The 21,689-nt window shown below is 43.7% G+C and overlaps 1 protein-coding gene across 6 annotated transcripts in view; it reads left to right on the top strand.

Moving 5' to 3' along the window:
* The window catches only part of LOC114660439 (serine protease inhibitor Kazal-type 1-like), an 821,621-nt gene that overhangs the window by 4,273 nt on the left and 795,659 nt on the right, over positions 1-21,689 (top strand). The window contains exon 4 of one of the 6 annotated variants that reach the window (XM_028813137.2): positions 917-1,090. The exons of the other annotated variants lie outside the window; for them this stretch is intronic. Within the exon in view, the coding sequence (XP_028668970.1) occupies positions 917-962 (46 nt within the window). The 3' untranslated portion in view covers positions 963-1,090. Of the gene's footprint in view, positions 1-916; positions 1,091-21,689 lie in introns of those variants that run through there. 6 annotated transcript variants of the gene reach the window in all.

Raw genomic sequence — 21,689 nt, 5'->3', positions numbered from 1 at the left:
AATCTCGCTAAGTGGGCCACAATGGCCTTCAGGTGAGCAGTGCGGGGGGCTCGAGGTCTGGCAGATGTTTGAGGTGAAGAAGATAAAACTTCAGAGTTCAAGTAATTCTACTCAGTGATGATGGCACCTCAGAGTGTGTGTTGATTGGCACATGTGTCACTTTGTCACTGAACTCTGTACTTGTCACAACACACATCACACAAGACCAGATGGCCTTCACATTGCTGAGGATGACTGTGATCTTTTAATTATAATTTTTCTCTATTTTGAACCTTTGCTCTCCTTCATCCTAACTTTCTATTTCTGTTCCTCACCTAACTTTTCTGTTTGTCAGACCATCTTGAGGTCCCTTTCAGTTGTTTCCATATTTCCACAAAGTGTCACAGATCTGTGACTGCGAGTGAACAGGCAGGTTTAGGACATTTATATAGCGCCTTTTCAATGTGTGCAATGAAGCAGCTTGCAGTCAGAACACGTGACCTTTCTTTTTTTTACACTCACATCACAGGCAGATCATATAATTGGCACGGTGGTCTGGCATGCCAGGTGTGTTTGGGGTCATCTGAACTTTTTAATCATTATCAGTCACTTCTGTCCTCATTCATCACAAGAGTACAATGTTAGACAGAACTTGTCTGACATAATTTGATAGAAACATTTCAGATATCCCATAATATTCTACATATTGACTCCCTGTATGCAAAGTGTTCCTTTTATTAACTAAGCTGTCGTGCTGAGTGGATGGTGGTCACCTGATCCAGGACCACCACATGTGTTGCTGTCCCATACTTGCCTCAGGTGTGCAGGTGGAGCTGAGTGCGGCTCTTAAAGTCTCCTGTGAGTGGAATGAAGGAAGCGTCACGGAGTGGACATCCTGGCTCACTGCTTATATTCTTCATATGTCTTTCCTTTACAGAAGCTCAAATAGTCAGATGTATGCTGTAAAAAATGGACTTTGTTGAATCCATGGACAGACACCTGGAGGTCTGCTGATCTTCACTCTGCTTTGCACGTCACAAGCCCCCTTTGCTCCACTGCTGACCCCTGCAGCCTTTCAATTCTGAAATAAATGTTTACTTCTGGCATGAAATCTGATCTCGGGCTCATCTTTATTGTGTTTGTGTTTATCTCATATAATATCCAAAGTGACCTCCAAATCATTGCCGCATACTAGTTCTTTCCAGATTTCCACATTGTAAGGCCTGGCGGGTGTGACAGCTCTTTTCAGCCACTGGAGGATTCTTAAGCCCAGGGCTTTTCTATTGTGAACAACATTTTGTCCACTAGATGGCATAACAGTCATGGTGGCTGCCTGGGTGACAAAGGAACTCAATGGTGAAGACTGAGTTTAGTGCCTTATGATTTTATATAGCGCCTTCCATCATGGACAACGGCAACTTCTTTCCATATTTCAATACTGCGAGGGTCAGCTGTTACAACATCATCCTCAGCTCATGGGGAGTCACTCTTTTGATGACTGAATATGACACTTTGTGACTTTATATAGTGCCTTTCTTTTGTGAACACCAGGTCTTCCTGCATTTATATTCTGTGAAGTTTAGTAGGCATATTGACTCAATGGTGATGCAAAGTCAATGCCCAGCTTTGAATCTGCGACCTTATTATTATTTTTTTATAATTTTATTAATTTTTCTGTATTAAGATCATTGACTAGTGCAGTGACCAACTCAGCTCACAGATTGTCACTGTTGGTGACAGAATGTGCCACTTTATCACTGTATACAGTGCCTTGCTATTGGTGTTCATGATAGATAGATAGATAGATAGATAGATAGATAGATAGATAGATATGAAAGGCACTATATAATGATATAATACCTTTCTGTCTTTCTATCTATCTATTGTTAATGAAGCACAATAGACAAGGAAAAAGTTTTGGGTTCCACCCTGTATATTAAGAAAAAGTCTCAAGGACGTGATGAGTGTAAAGCAGTCTCAAATGACGGAGTCCAGGACAGGACTGGGAAGGGAAAGGCAGCTGGTTGTTTTTATAGACCTCTGGAAGAAAAAAGAGGGTCCAGCGGGGACAGGTTGAAATGAGGTCAGTAAGGGGGCGTGGTCTGGAGTCCGAAGTGGAACTTGGTGGGCTTCAGGTAGGTTTCTCATTAGATGATCTACAGAGTGGGGAAGAAAAGACATCAGTGCACTTCATCAACTCCTGATGCATCCTTCCATCTTTAGTTAAGCCCACTGACTGCCTCCTGTGCGCGTGTGTGTGGCACCATCTATCTATTATATAGTGCCTTTCATATCTATCTATCTATTGTAACAGTAGGGGGCGATATTGCTCCCTTGAACCCTCAGGTACCACGCCAAACACCAGGTAAAAGTCTAAGACTTTTTATTTTTATAATAACGTGCACAAAGCACCCTCCACTCCACACTACTCATACACTATACAATAATCAATATAATCAATCACCAATACTTAATCCTCCACTCCCAGACACTTAGCCGCATTTCCTCCCAGCTCAGCTCACTCGTCTGGGGTTTCCCACAGTCCTTTATAGTCCCTGACCCGGAAGTGGTTCCAACTCTGCAGTCCATGACTTGTTATCACTTCCTGGTCAGATTAAAATTCCTTTTCTTCATCCCGGAAGCACGTTGTTCCTTCTGGTCATGTGATCAGGATGTACTTCCGGGTTATAGGGCACGTATAAGTCCTTGAGCCTCCCTGCAGCGTCCTTTGGTGGGCCCCACGGTGTCCAGCAGGGTCGGGAATAAAAACTCCATTGTCCATGATTCCCTGCCGGTCTTCGGGTTACCCCCATGCTACAGGGAGGGCTCCATCTATTGGCCTGAAGGTATTGGCTGGGATGAACAGCCAGCCATCTCCCACACTATCTATCTATCTATCTATCTACAGTGGGTACGGAAAGTATTCAGACCCCCTTCAATTTTTCACTCTTTGTCATATTGCAGCCATTTGCTAAAATCATTTAAATTAATTTTTTCCCTCATTAATGTACACACAGTACCCCATATTGACAGACAAAAAAAAGAATTTTTGAAATTGTTGCAGATTTATTAAAGAAAAACTGAAATATCACATGGTCCTAAGTATTCAGACCCTGTGCTCAGTATTTAGTAGAAGCCCCCTTTTGAGCTAATACAGCCATGAGTCTTCTTGGGAAAGATGCAACAAGTTTTTCACACCTGGATTTGGGGATCCTCTGCCATTCCTCCTTGCAGATCCTCTCCAGTTCTGTCAGGTTGGATGGTAAACGTTGATGGACAGCCATTTTTAGGTCTCTCCAGAGATGCTCAATTGGGTTTAAGTCAGGGCTCTGGCTGGGCCATTCAAGAACAGTCACAGAGTTGTTGTGAAGCCACTCCTTCGTTATTTTAGCTGTGTGCTTAGGGTCGTTGTCTTGTTGGAAGGTAAACCTTCAGCCCAGTCTGAGGTCCTTAGCACTCTGGAGAAGGTTTTTGTCCAGGATATCCCTGTACTTGGCCGCATTCATCTTTCCCTCGATTGCAACCAGTCGTCCTGTCCCTGCAGCTGAAAAACACCCCCACAGCATGATGCTGCCACCACCATGCTTCACTGTGGGGACTGTATTGGACAAGTGATGAGCAGTGCCTGGTTGTCTCCACACATACCTCAGTGCAAGACACATGACAGCCCACATGGAGTTTGCTAAAAGACACCTGAAGGACTCTGAGATGGTGAGAAATAAAATTCTCTGGTCTGATGAGACCAAGATAGAACTGTTTAGCCTTAATTCTAAGCGGTATGTGTGGAGACAACCAGGCAACTGGGCCGAAGGTTTACCTTCCAACAAGACAATGACCCTAAGCACACAGCTAAAATAACGAAGGAGTGGCTTCACAACAACTCTGTGACTGTTCTTGAATGGCCCAGCCAGAGCCCTGACTTAAACCCAATTGAGCATCTCTGGAGAGACCTAAAAATGGCTGTCCACCAACGTTTACCATCCAACCTGACAGAACTGGAGAGGATCTGCAAGGAGGAATGGCAGAGGATCCCCAAATCCAGGTGTGAGAAACTTGTTGCATCTTTCCCAAGAAGACTCCTGGCTGTATTAGCTCAAAAGGGGGCTTCTACTAAATATTGTCTGTCAATATGGGGTACTGTGTGCACATTAATGAGGGAAAAAATTAATTTAAATGATTTTAGCAAATGGCTGCAATATAACAAAGAGTGAAAAATTGAAGGGGGTCTGAATACTTTCCGTGCCCACTCTATCTATCTATCTATCTATCTATCTATCTATCTATCTATCTATCTATCTATCTATCTATCTATCTATCTATCATATAGTCCCTTTCAAATAATTTATCTATCATATAGTGCCTTTCAAGTATCTATCTATCTATCTATCTATCTATCTATCTATCTATCTATCTATCTATCTATCTATCTATCTATCTATCTATCTATCTATCCTTTCTGTCTGTTGAACCTCTGTCTGTCGATTACTCTGGTCTGGGGTGGGCGTGGTTGTTGGCGGTTTCGTTCGTGGCGGGTCTCTGTGAGTATTTTCTCGTTTTTCTTTTTTCTATCTTTCTTTACTATCAATTTGATATATACAGATTTTTTTGCTCATTTGCCATTTCTTTAAAAGTCAGTTGTGTATTGTTAGTGAGTGTTGTAATAGTCGGACGTGGCTGCAGCTCGCCGCCATGGCCGCGTCCCGAGCAAAGCCTCCGGGGCTTAACCCACGAAATTTTGAACACCTTTCTCGTAAAAACGAAATTAAAGTAGTTGTGGACCGATGGTCTCTGTTGAGGCGTGTGTTGTTGAGGTGGCGAAGAGAGTGGGTAGTAAGAACGTAAAGTCTGCCTCTCGCATGAATAAAACGGTTGTGATCTTTTTAAACGATGAAGCTATGGTGCATACTCTGGTGCAGGAGGGCCTGGTGATAAACGGCTCGCTAGTGCCGGTGCTGCCTTTATCGACTCCTGCTAAAAGAGTTATTATTTCAAATGTTCCACCATTTTTGAAGAATGAGGTTTTATTAAATGAACTTCGTAGATATGGTGAAGTCATTTCTGACTTGGTAATGATACCGCTTGGCTGCCGTTCTCCGGATTTGAAGCATGGCGTATCTTTCAGGAGACAGGTGTACATGCTACTAAATAACTTGCGCGAAGAGCTAGCTGTGGCCTTAAAATTTAAGGTAGAGGGATACGAGTATATTGTATTTATCTCTACAGAATTAATGAAATGTTTTAAGTGTGGTCAGACAGGGCACAAAGCGAGTCAGTGTAAAAGGGGTGAGATGACTGTCTACTCGGATATGCCGGGACCGTCTGGTGAACACAGAAAGCTCAATAGCACAACATCGGACAATGAAGAGAATGATTCTATATTTAGTGAGTCAGACATGGAAGATCGGAGTTATGATTCTGATGAAGCGGCTGATGATCAATGTGAAATAACAGTATTACAAGGCATCACAGTAGGCCCGGGACATGAAGCAGGGGTGCCAGAAGTGTCCAGCGGAGAACCTGCGATTGAACAAAACCAGAGGGTTGAAATGGTTACGGGAGCAACGGCAAATGCCGATCAGATGGGTGAAATTAATGGGAATAAGAAGGCTGAAGTCGGCCAGGAAGAGGTGGAGGAAGTATCTAAAGTGGCACTAGAGGTCGAATATTGTAAAGATGATTCTACTGAACATCACCAACAGACACCCACCGAGAGTGATTCCGCTCCAGAGACGAACCCAGGCGCCGCACCTTCTCAAGGTGGGGCGGAGGAGAGCGCGCTGGCTGTGCAGTCATTGACTGATGAAACAGCACACGAGAGGGGGGCCGATGGTGAAATGCTCGTTGATGAAGGTGACGGTGAACACGGTTTAGTGAAGCCGGTTACCAGGAAGAGAAAAGAGCAAACAACCAGCGGTGGACGCGCCAAGAAGATCACGAAAACTGACAGTGCAGATGCCGCCGCTAGTGATCCGCAGCAGACAGACGCCAATGACAATTCAGTGAGAGAGGAAGGAGGGGTGGACGGCAATGAATCTGACCCGTCGATCAGGGTGGATCTGTCATCTCACTCGAGCTTACACGAGGCCTACAGCACGGACAGCATTTTGCGTTTCCTAGAGTGTTTAGAAGGGAAGCGCGGGGTCCACATTGTCGAACACTTTCCTAATCTTCATTTATTTCTGAGCTCTGCGAAGCAAGTGCGGTGCCGGGCTGCTGAACTAGGACTGACCACCAAAGAGAGAGTCCGCTTAAAGAACATTATCTGTAAAGTGAAACGTTCTTTAGAAGCGCAATCATGATGGCAGTTTTAATGCGATTCCCCGTTTTTTGGGTTACCTCAGTGTTGTTGACTGCTACTTTACTCTCCTGTATAATGCCTGACTATTCCCTGTACTCCTTAAATATAAACGGCTGCAGAGATTTGGTGAAACGAACGGCGCTATTTGAGCACTTAGCGCAAAAAAAGATGAACGTGGCCTTCCTTCAAGAAACGCACACTGACGTGGCAAATCAGTCTGACTGGCACAGAGAGTGGCAGGGGGTGGCACATTTAAGTCATGGCTCCAATATCAGTGCCGGTGTCGCAGTCCTGTTTTCAAAAAGTTTTGTACCAGACAGGGCGGTTTGTTCGGAGTTAATCCAGGGGAGGCTGATGAAGGTAGAAGCACTAATGGGGGAGATGAAGTGGGTGTTTATTAATATGTACGCCCCAAACTCAGGGACTGAGAGAACTCACTGCTTCTCTGTATTAAACGATGTGCTGAAGATGTGTGAGGATGATGAGCTGGTGTTTGTGATTTTAATTGCACAGATAATGCACAGCTGGACAGGAATGGGCTAGAACCTCATCCAGGGTCCGTCATCGCATTGGGTCCTGTGGTCACCAAAAATAATCTCATTGATATTTGGAGAGATTTTCATCGGGGGTCCGACAGTACACGTGGGTGAAGGGCTCAGCTGGGCTGCTTTCTATGGCCAGACTTGACAGATTTTACATCCACAAACATCACCGTAATCTCATTACTAACTGCTCCATTCTTCCAACTGCCTTATCTGACCACTCTCTTGTTTTCCTTCGAGTTTCTGTTCTCTCTACACATTCTGTCAAGTCCTACTGGCACTTCAATAGTAATCTACTGAAAGACCCCCCACTTTATCAACTGTTTCGTGTATTTCTGGACTCAATGGAGATGCAAAAAGAAGAATTTCAGCTCACTGAGGCAATGGTGGGATTGTACTAAAACTGAAATACGCGTATTGTGCCAACAATACACAGAGCAGACCACCAGAGATGTGAATGCGGCCATTTCGGAGCTGGAGAAGGAAATTGAAGACCTTCATTCAGGTTTATGTTCTAACTTTGACGGCCACACCTTTGAGTCCCTTAAAACTAAGAAACAATTATTGTTAGACCTCATGGACAAGAAAGTCAACGGCGCACTCGTCCGCTCGAGAATGCAGTCGCTCACCCAGATGGAAGCTCCCACACAATTCATTTTTAGTTTGGAAAAAACCATTGGCCAAAGTAGGATTATTAACTGTTTAAAGAATGACAAAGGTCAGGAACTGCTGGAGCCTGAAGCCCTTCGAGCCTGGGCGCATCAGTTTTATCAGCGACTGTTTTCTGCGGACATTGCAGAGGTTCCTTTAGAGACGTCAGTTTTTCTCCAAGACTTGCCTCAGATTCCAGATAGAGAGAAGGACTTCTTGGAAACTACGATTTCTCTGGAGGACTTGACTACGGCCTTGAATGAACTGAACATTGGTAAATCCCCAGGTATTGATGGGTTGCCTGTTGAATTTTTTAAAGCCTTTTGGTTTCACCTTGGCGCTGATCTGGCAGAGGTTTTCAGTGAAAGTCTGCGAGTGGGCGAAATGCCCCTCTCCTGTCGCAGAGCGGTGATCACACTACTCCCAAAAAAGGGAGACCTCACGGAGTTAAAGAACTGGCGTCCTGTCAGCCTGCTATGTGTGGATTATAAAATCTTTTCCAAAGCCCTGGCTAATCGGTTAAGAAGAGTCATGGCGAGTATCGTGAACCCGGAGCAGACATACTGTGTCCCCAACAGGTGTATTCTGGACAACATCTTCTTGGTTCGAGACGTGATTGATGCGGCTAGACTCTTTGGTTTTGACGCTGGACTTTTATCGCTGGATCAAGAGAAAGCGTTTGACAGGGTGGACCACAAGTATCTTTTAGCAGTTCTGAAGGCCTTTGGCTTTGGACCTTCGTTCATTAGGCACATTGGACTTTTATATCACAACGTCTTTAGTGTCGTGAAACTGAATGGAGCATTAACAGCCCCTCCAAGTAACCAGAGGGATACGTCAGGGCTGCTCTCTGTCCGGTATGCTCTTCTCGCTGTCCATCGAGCCACTACTGCAGCAGCTTCGCATCCACCTTCAAGGTCTGAACATCCCTCAGTGCCCGAACTTAAACCTTAAGGTGGTCGCGTATGCAGATGATTTGTCAGTGTTTATCTGTCATCCTGGAGACATCACGGCACTGAAATATTGCCTGGATAAATTTGAGCAACTGTCATCTGCTAAGATTAACTGGGACAAAAGCAATGCTTTTTTAATTGGCAACTGGAGGAATGGGGACCTGCCAGACCTGCCTGGTGGTCTTCAGTGGAATAGAAGAGTCTTCAGATACCTGGGGGTGTTTTTGGGACAGGGAGGTTTCGCTGAAGAAAACTGGGCAGACTGGGTAGAAAAAGTTCAAGCCAGGCTGAACAAATGGAGATACCTTCAAAAGGAGATCTCCTGTCGTGGCAGGGTCCTAATTATTAATAATTTGATAGCCTCCATGTTCTGGCATAAGTTGCAGTGTGTTGACCCCCCATTATCTATCATCAAGACCATCCAGAGCATTATTTTAGAGTTCTTTTGGGATGGAATACATTGGGTGAAGCGTAGTGTCCTGTATCTGCCTGTAGAAGAAGGCGGTCAGGGACTCATTGACTTGTTAAGCAAGATGGAGGCATTTAGACTCCAAATGTTACATCGGCTCTTATACAGACCCGAGCACCTGCCGTGGAGACAGCTGGCCTTTGATTTATTTCGTAGAGTAAGAGGCTTCAATTTCGCTGAACATTTTTTCTTTTTGAACAATGCAGTGTTTGTTCGGTCTGATTTGCCAAAATTTTATCAATCCGCACTTCACATCTGGCACAGAAAACTCAGGAGGACCAGGCTAAATCTGGAGAGTACTTATTGGTTCATGGAAGAACCTTTAGTGTGGAACCCTATGTTAGAATGTCCATTATTGCTTTCCGATTTTTTTGTATCTATTCTTTTGAACAATAGACTTTTAAAAATAAGTGACCTGATTAACACACATATGAGGTGCTGGCACACACCTGCCCACCTAGCGACAGTCCTGGGCATCAGATCAATACGCCTGGTTGCACTTTTTCTCAGCCAGGTAAAAACAGCATTAAGGAGGTCAGGCGCGAGTTCTGTGTGTGCCGAATATTTCAAAGGTGAGGACAAACTAGAGGCAGAGATGACATCACCTGCCATTATCGTGAGGCCAAATGTCACTGACCACACAGACAGGCCTGGGCACCTTCTCCGTTTTGGTACTCTAGTTGAGAAAGACTTTGAACTGTTTACCAAAAAAGAACTGTATAAACTGTGTGTCAAAGTGACATTTTATAATCAAATGAAGGAGTTACCAGACACACTGTGGAGGAAGGAACTGCAGGTCTCTGAGAACATCTCACCTTCATGGAGAGCTTATTATAAACTGCCATTGCAGAAAAGACTTGGAGATCTGCAGTGGAGGATAACGCACTCGGCCTTAGCCACAAACTCGTTTCTGTTTACGATTAAAGTTTCAGAGACTGACCAGTGTCCGTTCTGTAATGTGAGAGAAACCATTTTTCATCTGTTCATTCACTGTGAACGGCTGAAGCCTTTGTTCCTGTTCTTGGACTTTCTTCTTGGTGGATTTGGTTTTAAGTTCTCTACTATTTGCTTTGTCTTTGGTATTAATTATTATCAAAACAATAAGAATAAATGTGTTATTGGAAACTTCCTCTTAGGACAAGCCAAGTTAGCAATTTTAAAAACAAGCAGAAACAAAGAGAAGAACCTCATGGGGACTGACGCTCTGCTGCTCTTTAAAATTTTAATTAAAAGTAGACTGAAACTCGATTTCATGTACCATAAATTAACAAACAATTTAGAAATGTTTAGCGACATGTGGGGGACACGACAGGTACTGTGTGCTGTGGAGGGGGGTGAACTGGTGTTCAACTGGGAATAACAAGACAGTAATGGTGGGCATCAACATCATGTAGTTATTATTGTGCGGAGTAGGAGGAGTGTAAAGGGGGAGTAAAGGTGGTCTTTGTGTCATAATGAATTATTAACTGTTAAAGTTCTTATTAATGTGCGGAGTAGGAGGAGTGTAAAGGGGAGTAGTTGGGGTCGGATGTATGGCTCTCTTGTTCATTATGACGCTTGGTTTTTTAATGTAAATTGAATGTGTATATTGTTTTGTTAATGTTTTTGTCACTGTTTAAAATAAAGGTCATTTTAAAAATTAAAAATGTATCTATCTATCTATCTATCTATCTATCTATCTATCTATCTATCTATCTATCTATCTATCTATCTATCTATCTATCGGCTCAGCACCTGCGTGTATGAAGACACTTGTGAGGTCCCCTGGTCCTTCTCAAACTTTATGGACTGCCGTTAATTGGCATCTGGTGATGCCACCTCTTCTTGGCATCAAATTTCAGTCCAGACTCTCTTCTTCTGTAGCAAACTGGCTGGTGGAACACACTGCCCACCTCCCTTCAAACTAATGTGTTGAAGAAACATTTGAAGACTTTTGTTTGTTGAGTTTCTGCCTCGAGAGTGGATCTGTTGGGCTTTCTCTGCTAGGAGTTGTAACTCCCAATGACTCATTTTGTACTGTTGTCCTGTCACATTTGTTCCCAAACAGACTGATGCCTATTCAATTATGCTGACATCTTTTGTAAGTTGCTTTGAATAAAAGTGTCTGCCAAGCAAATAAATATAAATATGAACGTAGCCTACAGCATTAGCAAGCACTTTATGAAATGTAATCAACATCTGCAAGTCACTCGCTGCCCTCTCTTAACTTCAGGACTCCACACACGTTAATCCTGAGAACGGCTCTGTGTCTTTCTCTTTGACTATATCTTTCTAAATTCTTATATTCTGGTTACTTGTGAGTGAAGTGGATGATGGTTTCATATAGCGCCTTTCAAGGTTGAGTGGAACCCTTATTTGCTGTTCCAATACAACTGACTATCTGAAGTTTTTGGATATTTTCTACCAGGCTGACACTGGCAGGTGATGTGACTCTTAGGACTGACTCCCTGATGTTATAGACCACCTTCCATAGTGAAGACCACCTCAAGGTAGTTTACAAATGCAGTATGGACATGTGACACTTGGCAGGACTTACAAAGGGGGTCACACAAGGAGTCAGTGAAGTTGAAATGTGACTATATAGCGCCTATCATAGTGATAATAATGTCGCACTTTAGACATCTTACTCTCTAACCCACTTTTTCCTGAAGTGGGTCACTGGGGGTCTGATAGAGTCTATTCTAGCTAGCATAGGGCACAAGGCAGGGAACAATCCCTGGACAGGGCACCAGTCCATCGCTCACCCCTCACCTGTACAATAGCACTAATTTAGAATCACCAATTCACCTAACTTGTGTGTCTTTGGACTGTAGGAGAAAACTGGAGGACCTAGAAGGCAACTCACACAGACACGGGGAGAACATTGAAATTCCATGCAGAGAGGAACCTGGACTCAAACCCGGGTCTCCTTACTGCATAGTAGCAGCACTATAACACTGTGCCACCGTGCCACCCACTCTAGACATCTTCCTGCACTTGTTCAGTCTGAACCCTTGCAGGTCATTCATTCAAAGTCACAGAGTGAGTCAGCAGTAGGATTTGCATTTGAAACCCGTAAACCGCTCCCTGATAGCTCAAATTGTAAACTTGTTAAATGTACATTTATTTATTGTGTTGGCACTTTTATCCAAATCGAAAGTCAGCTCTACAGTACTCTTTGCATAATGCTACAAAGTGAGCCCTGGCAGGTGAAGTGACACATTCACCGTGCTGTGAAAAAGTATTTGCCCCTTTTCTAATATCTACTTGAGCTTTAGCCCTTCTCAACTGAGAAACAGATGTGAACTTGAAAGACATCATTGGGTGAACATACCACATCTGAAAGGTACCATACATCTGTGAAGGTAAGAGATTTTGAAATGTCTTAAGTGAGATGTATTAAATATTCTTACAGTGAGGAACATACGTATTTGAACACCCTGCGATTTTGCAAGTTCTCCCACTTAGAAATCATGGAGGGGTCTGAAATTCACATTGTAGGTGACATTCCCACTGTGAGAGACAGAATGTAAAAAAAAAATTCAGGAAATCCCATCGTATGATTTGTACAGAATTTATTTGTATTGCACTGCTGCACATAAGTATTTGAACACCTGGCAATCAGCAAGAATTCTGGCTCTCAAAGACCTGTTACTCTGCCTTTAAGAAGTCCACCTCTACTCCTCTTAGTAATCTTAATTAGTAGCACCTGTCTGAGCTCTTTAAAGACACCTGTCCACCCCACAGTCAGTCAGACTCCCAACTACTACCATGGGCAAGACCACAGAGCTGTCAAAAGACACCAGAGACAAAATTGTGGACCTCCACAAGGCTGGAAAGGGCTACGGGGCAATTGCCAAGCAGCTTGGTGAAAATAGATCAACTGTTGGAGCAATTGTCAGAAAATGGAAGAGGCTAAAGACGACTGTCAGTCTCCCTCGGACTGGGGCTCCATGCAAGATCTCACCTCATGGGGTATCACAGATGATAAGAAAGGTGAGGAATCAGCCCAGAACTACACGGGAGGAGCTGGTCAATGACATGAAGAGAGCTGGGACCACAGTTTCAAAGGTCACTGTCGGTAGAACACTATGCCGTCATGGTTTCAAATCACGCATTGCAAGGAAGGTTCCCCTGCTCAAGTCATCCCATGTCCAGACCCGTCTGAAGTTTGCCAGTGACCATCTGGATGATCCAGAGGAGGCATGGGAGAAAGTCATGTGGTCAGATGAGACCAAAATAGAACTTTTTGGTCTAAACTTCACTCACCGTGTTTGGAGGAAAAAGAAGGAGGAGTTGCATCCCAAGAACATCATCCCTACTGTGAAGCATGGGGGTGGAAACATCATGCTTTGGGGGTGCTTTTCTGCGAAGGGGACAGGACGACTGCACTGTATTAAGGAGAGGATGAATGGGGCCATGTATTGTGAGATTTTGAGCAACAACCTCCTTCCCTCAGTCAGAGCACTGAAGATGGGTCGTGGCTGGGTCTTCCAACATGACAATGACCTGAAGCACACAGCCAGGATAACCAAGGAGTGGCTCCGTAAGAAGCATATCAAGGTTCTGGAGTGGCCTAGCCAGTCTCCAGACCTAAATCCAATCGAAAATCTTTGGAGGGAGCTGAAACTCCGTGTTGCTCAGTGCCAGCCCCGTAACCTGACAGATCTAGAGGAGATCTGTGTGGAAGAGTGGGCCAAAATCCCTGTTGCAGTGTGTGCAAAACCTGGTCAAGAACTACGGGAAACGTTAATTGCAAACAAAGGCTTCTGTACCAAATATTAACACTGATTTTCTCAGGTGTTCAAATACTTATGTGCAGCAGTGCAATACAAATAAATTCTGTACAAATCATACAATGGGATTTCCTGAATTTTTTTTTTACATTCTGTCTCTCACAGTGGGAATGAACCTACAATGGGAATTTCAGACCCCTCCATGATTTCTAACTGGGAGAACTTGCAAAATCGCAGGGTGTTCAAATACTTATGTTCCTCACTGTGTACTAATTTGCTAGCACTGCAATCACTACTACTGACAAGGGAGCTATCTCACACCTTATTGGGGCAACAGCTCATCCAAGGATGACAAATTTGGAGATCTGAAGAGAGGATAAAAGTAAATTGGAAAAGATTTAAATATTGGTCGGAAAGTTCAATCACTTTTTAAGTTGAAAGAACTTTGACATCTAATAATGAATTACGGTGACTTCGAGTACTGACTTAAAACCTCCTATAGCAGATGACATTAACAAAATGAAGGACTGGTCACATCTGGTATGATCAGATGGAGTGTAAAAAAGCAGGAGGGGATTTGGTGATTTGTGTGAATGAGAACTATAAGAACCATCCATCCATTTTCCAGCCCGCTGAATCCGAACACAGGGTCACAGGGGTCTGCTGGAGCCAATCCCAGCCAACACAGGGCACAAGGCAGGAACCAATCCCGGGCAGGGTGCCAACCCACCTCAGAATACAGTATATACTATGTACTATTTATATATTCTATATATATTATCTATTTATATATACTATATATCGCATTTATCTATCCATCCATTTTCCAACCCACTATATCTTAACACAGGGCCACAGGGCTCTACTGGAGCCAATCCCAGCCAACACAGGGCACAAGGCAGGAAACAATCCCGGGCAGGGTGCCAACCCACCGCAGGACGCACACAAACACACCCACACACCAAGCACACACTAGGGCCAATTTAGGATCGCCAATCCACCTAACCTGCATGTCTTTGGACTGTGGGAGGAAACCGGAGCGCCCGGAGGAAACCCACGCAGACACGGGGAGAACATGCAAACTCCACGCAGGGAGGACCCGGGAAGCCTATAAGAACCAAATCATTTAATTTTGTTGTTTTTTTTAACTATGAAGTTGAGCAGTTTTAGTAACCCAAAGTTAATTTTTTATAATGGGGCCAGTGCAATCTTAGTGCTGTTGGATGTCTAGAGCAGGGGTCAGCAACTTAAAAAACGTGGCACGCGGAGCGATTTTCAATGGCAATATAGTAAAAAAAAAAAAAAAATATGTATTTTAATTACAGCGCATGTATCAGCGCCCTCACCTACGTTTTGTGCACGTGACTCACATGTAAAGGGAACGATGTGTTCAGTGCCGGCCGTGATACGTTAAAACAAACCTTGTTATTATTATGTAATACCAGCAGGAGTACCCGGCGTTGCCCGGGAATCTATAAACGGTGAATTTCCCAAATGAAAGAAACAGAACATAGAAATAGAACAGACAGTTTTCTGATTGACATTTTATTGTAATAGGTAATGTACAGTAAGTGCTCATTCCAGAGTCTTTAGGTATACTACATTTTTTGTTTTGCCTTGTGGTGTGAACATTAACAAATTCTGAGGTTTGCCCACTGTAGAACATGGTACATAGAGATGTCTGTGTGAAAAGGATGTATTTTCCAAATTGATGCCTTTAACTTGCAGTGATTGCCCTTGAGCCTTAGTAATTGACATAGCAAAAGCCAAATGAACATGAAACTGTAGCCATTTGAAATCAAAGGGTAAATCATTCGGACTCAGCGGAATTCTTAGTATGAAAACATCTTCACATCTTGCGCAGTGTTTCAGACGCCCTTGAAATAGACTTTTTTTCTGGCATCAGAAGTGGACTTTCTAATTTTTTGTCTTTTTTTCGGTGGCATGGGTATATTAGCGAAAGGCAGGACAATTATAATGTGTTAAATGGTATTACGTACGGAATAAGCACCAAAGTGAGATGAACGTATGTTATTTACAACAAGTAAGCCAGCGATTCTCTAGAGAATCGTAAATCCAAGAATGGCAATCAGTTTCGGTTCCGTCCGATATTTGGATGGATGACACATCATGGAGGGTGGGTGCGCCTGGGGAAATGTCATTTAATTAAATAAGCATATCTGTACTAAAGCGGTCTCGCTTTGTGGAGACGTGATTCCGTTGCCTTTGCTGACACCGACGGCCGTCAGAGTGGAGCACAGCAAGTTTAGTGTGCAGGTTGTGGTGTTCGTGTGCCAGCCACGGAGTCTGGGAAGCCGCTGCGTTTGACTCTGGGGCGTGCGCCACGGCGCAGAACGTATGCGCCTCGGTGGGAAGCCGCTGCGTGATGGAATATCATGGAGGGTGGGTGCGTTCTGGGACAGTTCATTTCAACGCGCTTCTGTTGTTGGTTTTCTTCATGCAGTCGCGTGTTTGTTTTTTTTATGGCTGTGTTGTCGTATATGCGGTGGTGTGGGCGGTCACGTCCAGGTGGCTGTACAACCTGGCGTGCATGCTTCACCTCAAGTTTAGTTCACAGGTCGTAGGCATGGTAAAGTTTCCATTTAATTCAATAACCCTATTTGAACTAAAGCGGTTTCTTTGTGTGGGCGCCTTCGTTCATTGTTTATATCCATACAGGCTCGTTTACAGGTCGTAGTTTACAGGTTGTGTTGTTTGGGCGCCACCTACTGACTCTGGGAAGCCGCTGCGTTTGACTCTGGGGCACCACGCCGCAGTGCGCATGTGCTTCGGTGCGTCCGCCGCATCCGCCGTGCATAAATTAACTATGGTTTAGTAATATAGATATGTCGGAAAGCGAACAAATAGCACCAGTCAGTCAGAAAGACCAAGACTGAAATCGTACTGTGAGTCGGAAAGCTTCCAAATAGCATCACAAATATGAAAAGCCAGTCACGCGCACTGGGTCGTTCACGTTTTACATCCATATGACAGTTCCCTTCACCCGATAAAAGTAGTCGGCCTTCTCATACTTGGACACTTCCGCCATCTCCTGGCAATTTAAAGAAACATTGGTAAAGAGCGACGCACAGGGATCAAACGTGCCACTAGATGGCGCTGCCATTAACGTCTGTTGTAACGTACGGCCATCTTGTCGATGATAAGTATGGGGATGTGTGCCTGAACATTGTGTCGGTGCAAAGGTGCCCTGCGCTTCACCACGAACATTTTTCCCAACCAAACATACCCCATGACCTCCTCCTGGTCAGAAAGGATCCCCATGCCCAGTTTGGTGGCGATCGTACGCCCGGTGCAGATTTGTATGTCAGACTAACAAACATACATACACACATACATTGACTCTGCTTTATATATTAGATACTGCCCTAAAATGACTCATAAAAGACAAACACTTGATGTTCGCTCTTTTCAAGACTCTATGAATATAGATTTGTACAACAAAAGGATCATGCTGTGTGTGCGTTAGGCTGTGAAAGTGTCGTATGTCAAGTGTACAAAGACCTTATCAAACTAAACATCAGTCCACGTTTTAAAACTCTGAGAAAAGTGAAGCTATAAAAATGGCTGTTTCTGGCTTTAAGAAACAAACTACTTATTTTAGTCAAATAATTGGAACCAAAAATAAAGCCACCGAATGTAGTTATAAAAAAATTTGACAAATTCTTTTCTATGGAAATATTGAATGAGCAATAATATAAGATCCAGTTATAATGGGCTTCAAAAGTAAATACTGTTTGAATCCCATTATAACCGGATTAATTTTGATACTATATATAATAAAACTGGTAGAATTATGTCGGCACGAGGAATAACATTGTAACATAGTTTCGGCACAAAACCACTGAAAGGTTGCCAACCCCTGATCTAGAGGATGGTTTGGAGGAGTCTGTAGTCTTCTATGAGGGTTTCATCTGCAGGAGATGCCAACTGATCTAGCACTTCGAAATCAGGGTTGCTGAACTTTAGGAGGAGTTGGATGGCCTGAGTTGTGATAGAGAATTGGTGGACCTGGCCAGGGTGTCCTTTAGAGAGAGAGACAGAGAGTGCCCCAATGGTAGCACGGGATGAGATTCCAAACTAGACAGGTAGAGATTGGTGGGTCACTAGGCGCAAGGTAAAGGGTGCACACTGTCTGGTGGCATCAGCCCCAGGGTTGGAAGTGTCAAAAATTTTTCAGGTCCTCGTGGAGCTGGACGGCATCTGTGAAGATTCTGAGGTGGTGGGTAGGTATGAGGAGCCCCAGTAGGCCACCTCAAGACCAGTACCCAAAAAGAGAGAGGTAGTGATAGTTGGGGACTCAACCATTAGGGTGATTGAAGTGCAGGTTTGCTCTAGAGACGTCTCGCATGGTATGTTACCTTCCAGGTGCATAGGTGAGTGATATCCATGGAAGGGTGGATAGGCTGTTGGCCATTGTTGGAACAATGACATACATAAGGGTAGTCTATCAGTTTTGTGATCCAAATTTAAAGAGTTAGGTGCCAGGCTGAGGAGCAGAACTGACAAGGTAGTCTTTTCTGTAGCTCTGTTTGTGCCACACACCAGTCCAGGTAAGAAAGAGGATTTCAGAAAGCTAAACCTGTGGTTCAAATCTTGGTGTACGGTAGAAGGGTACAGGTTCATGAGGACTATGTAAACTAGAGAATGGGGTTGTGTGGGCAGGCAGGACGTTTAGGACAGGCCAGGTTTAGAACTGTACATGGAGGAACAAACAGTAGTGTAAAAATAAAAAAGCATGTTGATGTTAATTCTAACCCAATTTAAATGTAAAAGTTAAAATGGGTAACCCATTAAAAACAGCTTGCCTTTATGCTAGAGGTATCAAAAATAAAACAAGTGAGTTGGAGTTGTATGTAGCAGAGCATAATTATGATATTACTAGACAAAGAGCCCGTTTCGACAACGTAAGATGAAATGGGCACGAGTGGAATAGTAAATAATAAGTATGAGCACCACAAACCTGATATAGGTGTATTGAATGAATGTGTAATTAGGCCGGGAGCTGTAGTCGAAATCGCCTTTCAGGCCTCTAGAGCTTTAATTGAAGTCGCCTTTCTCTTTGCATTTTCGCGGCCGTAAATCTGCCGCCTGCCGCGACGATGGTCGAAGTCGCCTTTCTCTTTGAATTTTCGCGGCCATAAATCCGCCGCCTGCCGCGATGTCGGTCTCATAAGGTTTTTCGGGCAGCTGCGCAGAAGGCGATTGCGCATTCGGCTTCGGATGGACGTGAGTGAGTGAGTCAGTGAGTGAGGAGACTGGCAAATTATATATAAGATACTGATAAGCAGGTATAAAACACACTACATATAACATAGGTGGATTTGGAAGGTGATATATAATATATACAGTATGCATATGTGAAAGTTGTTAAATAATATTCAAATAAACATAAAGGGAACAATATAAAAGATATTCAGATAATTTTTAAAAACTTAAAAATTATGTTAAAACCTAGAAGAAATACAATTAAAAGCACTTTTACAACTGACAAAGTACGAACGTTTGAAATGCTATTTAGAAGCAGATTGAAAATTGAATCTGTGTATTATAAACTCATCAATGATAGGAGTACATTGAAAAGTGGTTTGGGGGTTGCAGAGGTTTTGTGTTTGCATGTTGATGGAGAATTGTGAATGGACTGCTGACTAGGATTAACCTGAACTGGAACTGGCAACTTCTGTTAAGAATAAATGTACATATATTAGAGTTTTATGTTTATATTGGTGTTTTATCTTGGTAGATTAATATATATTGCTCTACTTTCCCCTATTGTGTTATTAATATGTAGCCTTAGAATGAAATCTCACAGACTTACCACTGTTTATAATGTATTATTGTATATAACTTATCCCCACCTTCCCTTCTATATCTATAGGCAATTAGATGTAGTAAAAAGACAAGCAGTAGTTAAGTTACACATAAAATAATGTATTACTGATAATATTCATAAATAATAACAAAATGCAAAGTACATTTGAATATTGGCAACCATACAACCTGATTAAATGGTGATCTGTAGTTCAGGCGGCACACAGACTTGTAGTTACTGTACAACCTCTGCTCCTTAGGGACAAGCTGACTAAGATGGGAGTATTGGTATGTTACCTTCACTAACACTAAATTGCATTGTTTTGCCTAAATTACAAATAAAGACATACAAAATATTTATCAAGTTATATGTAAAATCTTGCATCACAACAATTGGTATCATCAATATTACAAAAAATTTTAAAAAGACATATGCTGATGTGTTGTGATAACTCAATACCAGATACACAGACAGGTAGATATAAAAGGCACTATATAAAATGGATAGATAGTGTGATAGACGGCTGGCAGCTCAATCTGGCCAGGACGGCCCTGAACGAGAAGAATGGAGGAAGGCAGCCTTTTAAGGACACTGCCTCCCCCGGGACGCTAGGTGGCAGCTCCTCTGGACGGTAGCTGTACCCCAGATTCCCTCTGGGCATCCTGGGAAATGGAGTCCATTTCCTCAGCCCTGTTGGGTGCCGTGGGTGCTGCCAGGGGGAGCTCATAAAGAACCTGGGGACTCTTCTTATAACCTGGAAGTACTTCGGAGTCACGAGGACGGAAGCCAATAGTACTTCCGGGCTACTTGAAGATAGATAGATAGATAGATAGATAGATACTTTATTAATCCCAAGGGGAAATTCACATTCTCCAGCAGCAGCATACTGATACAATAACAATATTAAAGATTGATAATAATGCAGGTGAAAAACAGACAATAACTTTGTATAATGTTAAATGTTAATGTTTACCTTGAAGACAGATTATGTGGTGTTTGACCCAGAAGAAGAGAAGGCTCTTCACTTCTGACGTCATGCTTCTCCCTCTCCTCGGCCCGCAGCCTCTGTCTCGGCTTCTGCAAGCAAACTCTGATTCTTAGCGCAACGAGGGAAGTCGCAGAATCAACCAGAATGTTCATAGCAAATTATTGAAAAAAACCCGATCTAAATCCGTGAAGAAGTTCTCTTGTTTGCTAGCTAAGCAGAGGTAAGGAATGCCCCCGAGGCTGGCGTGTGAGTGAGGTGGGGTGGCCTCTGTCTTGGATTTATGCAAAATAAATCGGTACCGCAAGCAAATTATAGAACAAAAAAAACAATCTAAATCCGTTAAGTAGTTCTCTCGTTAAAATTGGACAGACATACATACTGTATATACAGACAGACAGACGTTGGATTTTATATATATATATATATATATATATATACAATATATATATTGTCACAGGTGGCTGGGGGGGCGACCCAGCTGGGATGCCCCGAAGGACCGAAGGCGGGCTTACGCCTCCCCCATACCACGTGGGGGCGACCGCCCTGGTGGCTATGGGGACCATGGGTACAGAGCTTTGAAGCTCAACCCTGTAGGGGCCAATGGTCACCGCCAGGGGGCCCCCCAATGCCTATGGAGCCCTGGACCGCAGCACTTCTGCCACACCTGGAAGTGCTGGGGGGAAGAGGATTGGGGACACCCGGAGTGCTTCCGGGTACGCAGCAGGCACTTCCGCCACACTGGGGAGTGCTGGTGGAAGGTTGTCGGGAAGCACCTGGAGCACATCCAGGTGATTATGAAAGGGGCCGTCTCCCTCCGTTCGTTGGCTGGAGTCGGGTGGTAGAAGGACGAAGTGTTGAAGGAGGAAAGGAGGCGGCCTGAAGTGTGAGGCAGTGACTGTGAGAAAGGCCTGGACTTTGGGGCTTCTTTGGGATTGTGTGCTTCACTGTAAATAATAGTATGGAAAATAAACGTATGTTGGGTTAGGGTTTCCACAATATATATATTGTCATGCACGAGCGCATGGGGAGCGGCTTAAGGACCCGACGGGCACTGTGACGAGTTGTGCCAGGGGACAATGGCAGGGTGATAACCTCTCTTTTTATTTCTCCAGAAAGAATGAAGCACTGCCACCATAACTGTACCCGGAAGACCATTACACACACCCACTTCCGGATTCCTTTCTTACCTTTGGTCCCTTCCCGATGACATCAATTACCCATTTACCATCACGACATCCCTATCAATTTCATCACTTCCTGTCCG

This window comes from Erpetoichthys calabaricus, chromosome 11, assembly GCF_900747795.2.
Source record: "Erpetoichthys calabaricus chromosome 11, fErpCal1.3, whole genome shotgun sequence".
Taxonomy (NCBI): domain Eukaryota; kingdom Metazoa; phylum Chordata; class Cladistia; order Polypteriformes; family Polypteridae; genus Erpetoichthys; species Erpetoichthys calabaricus.
This window is presented reverse-complemented; position numbering and strand designations above follow the sequence as displayed.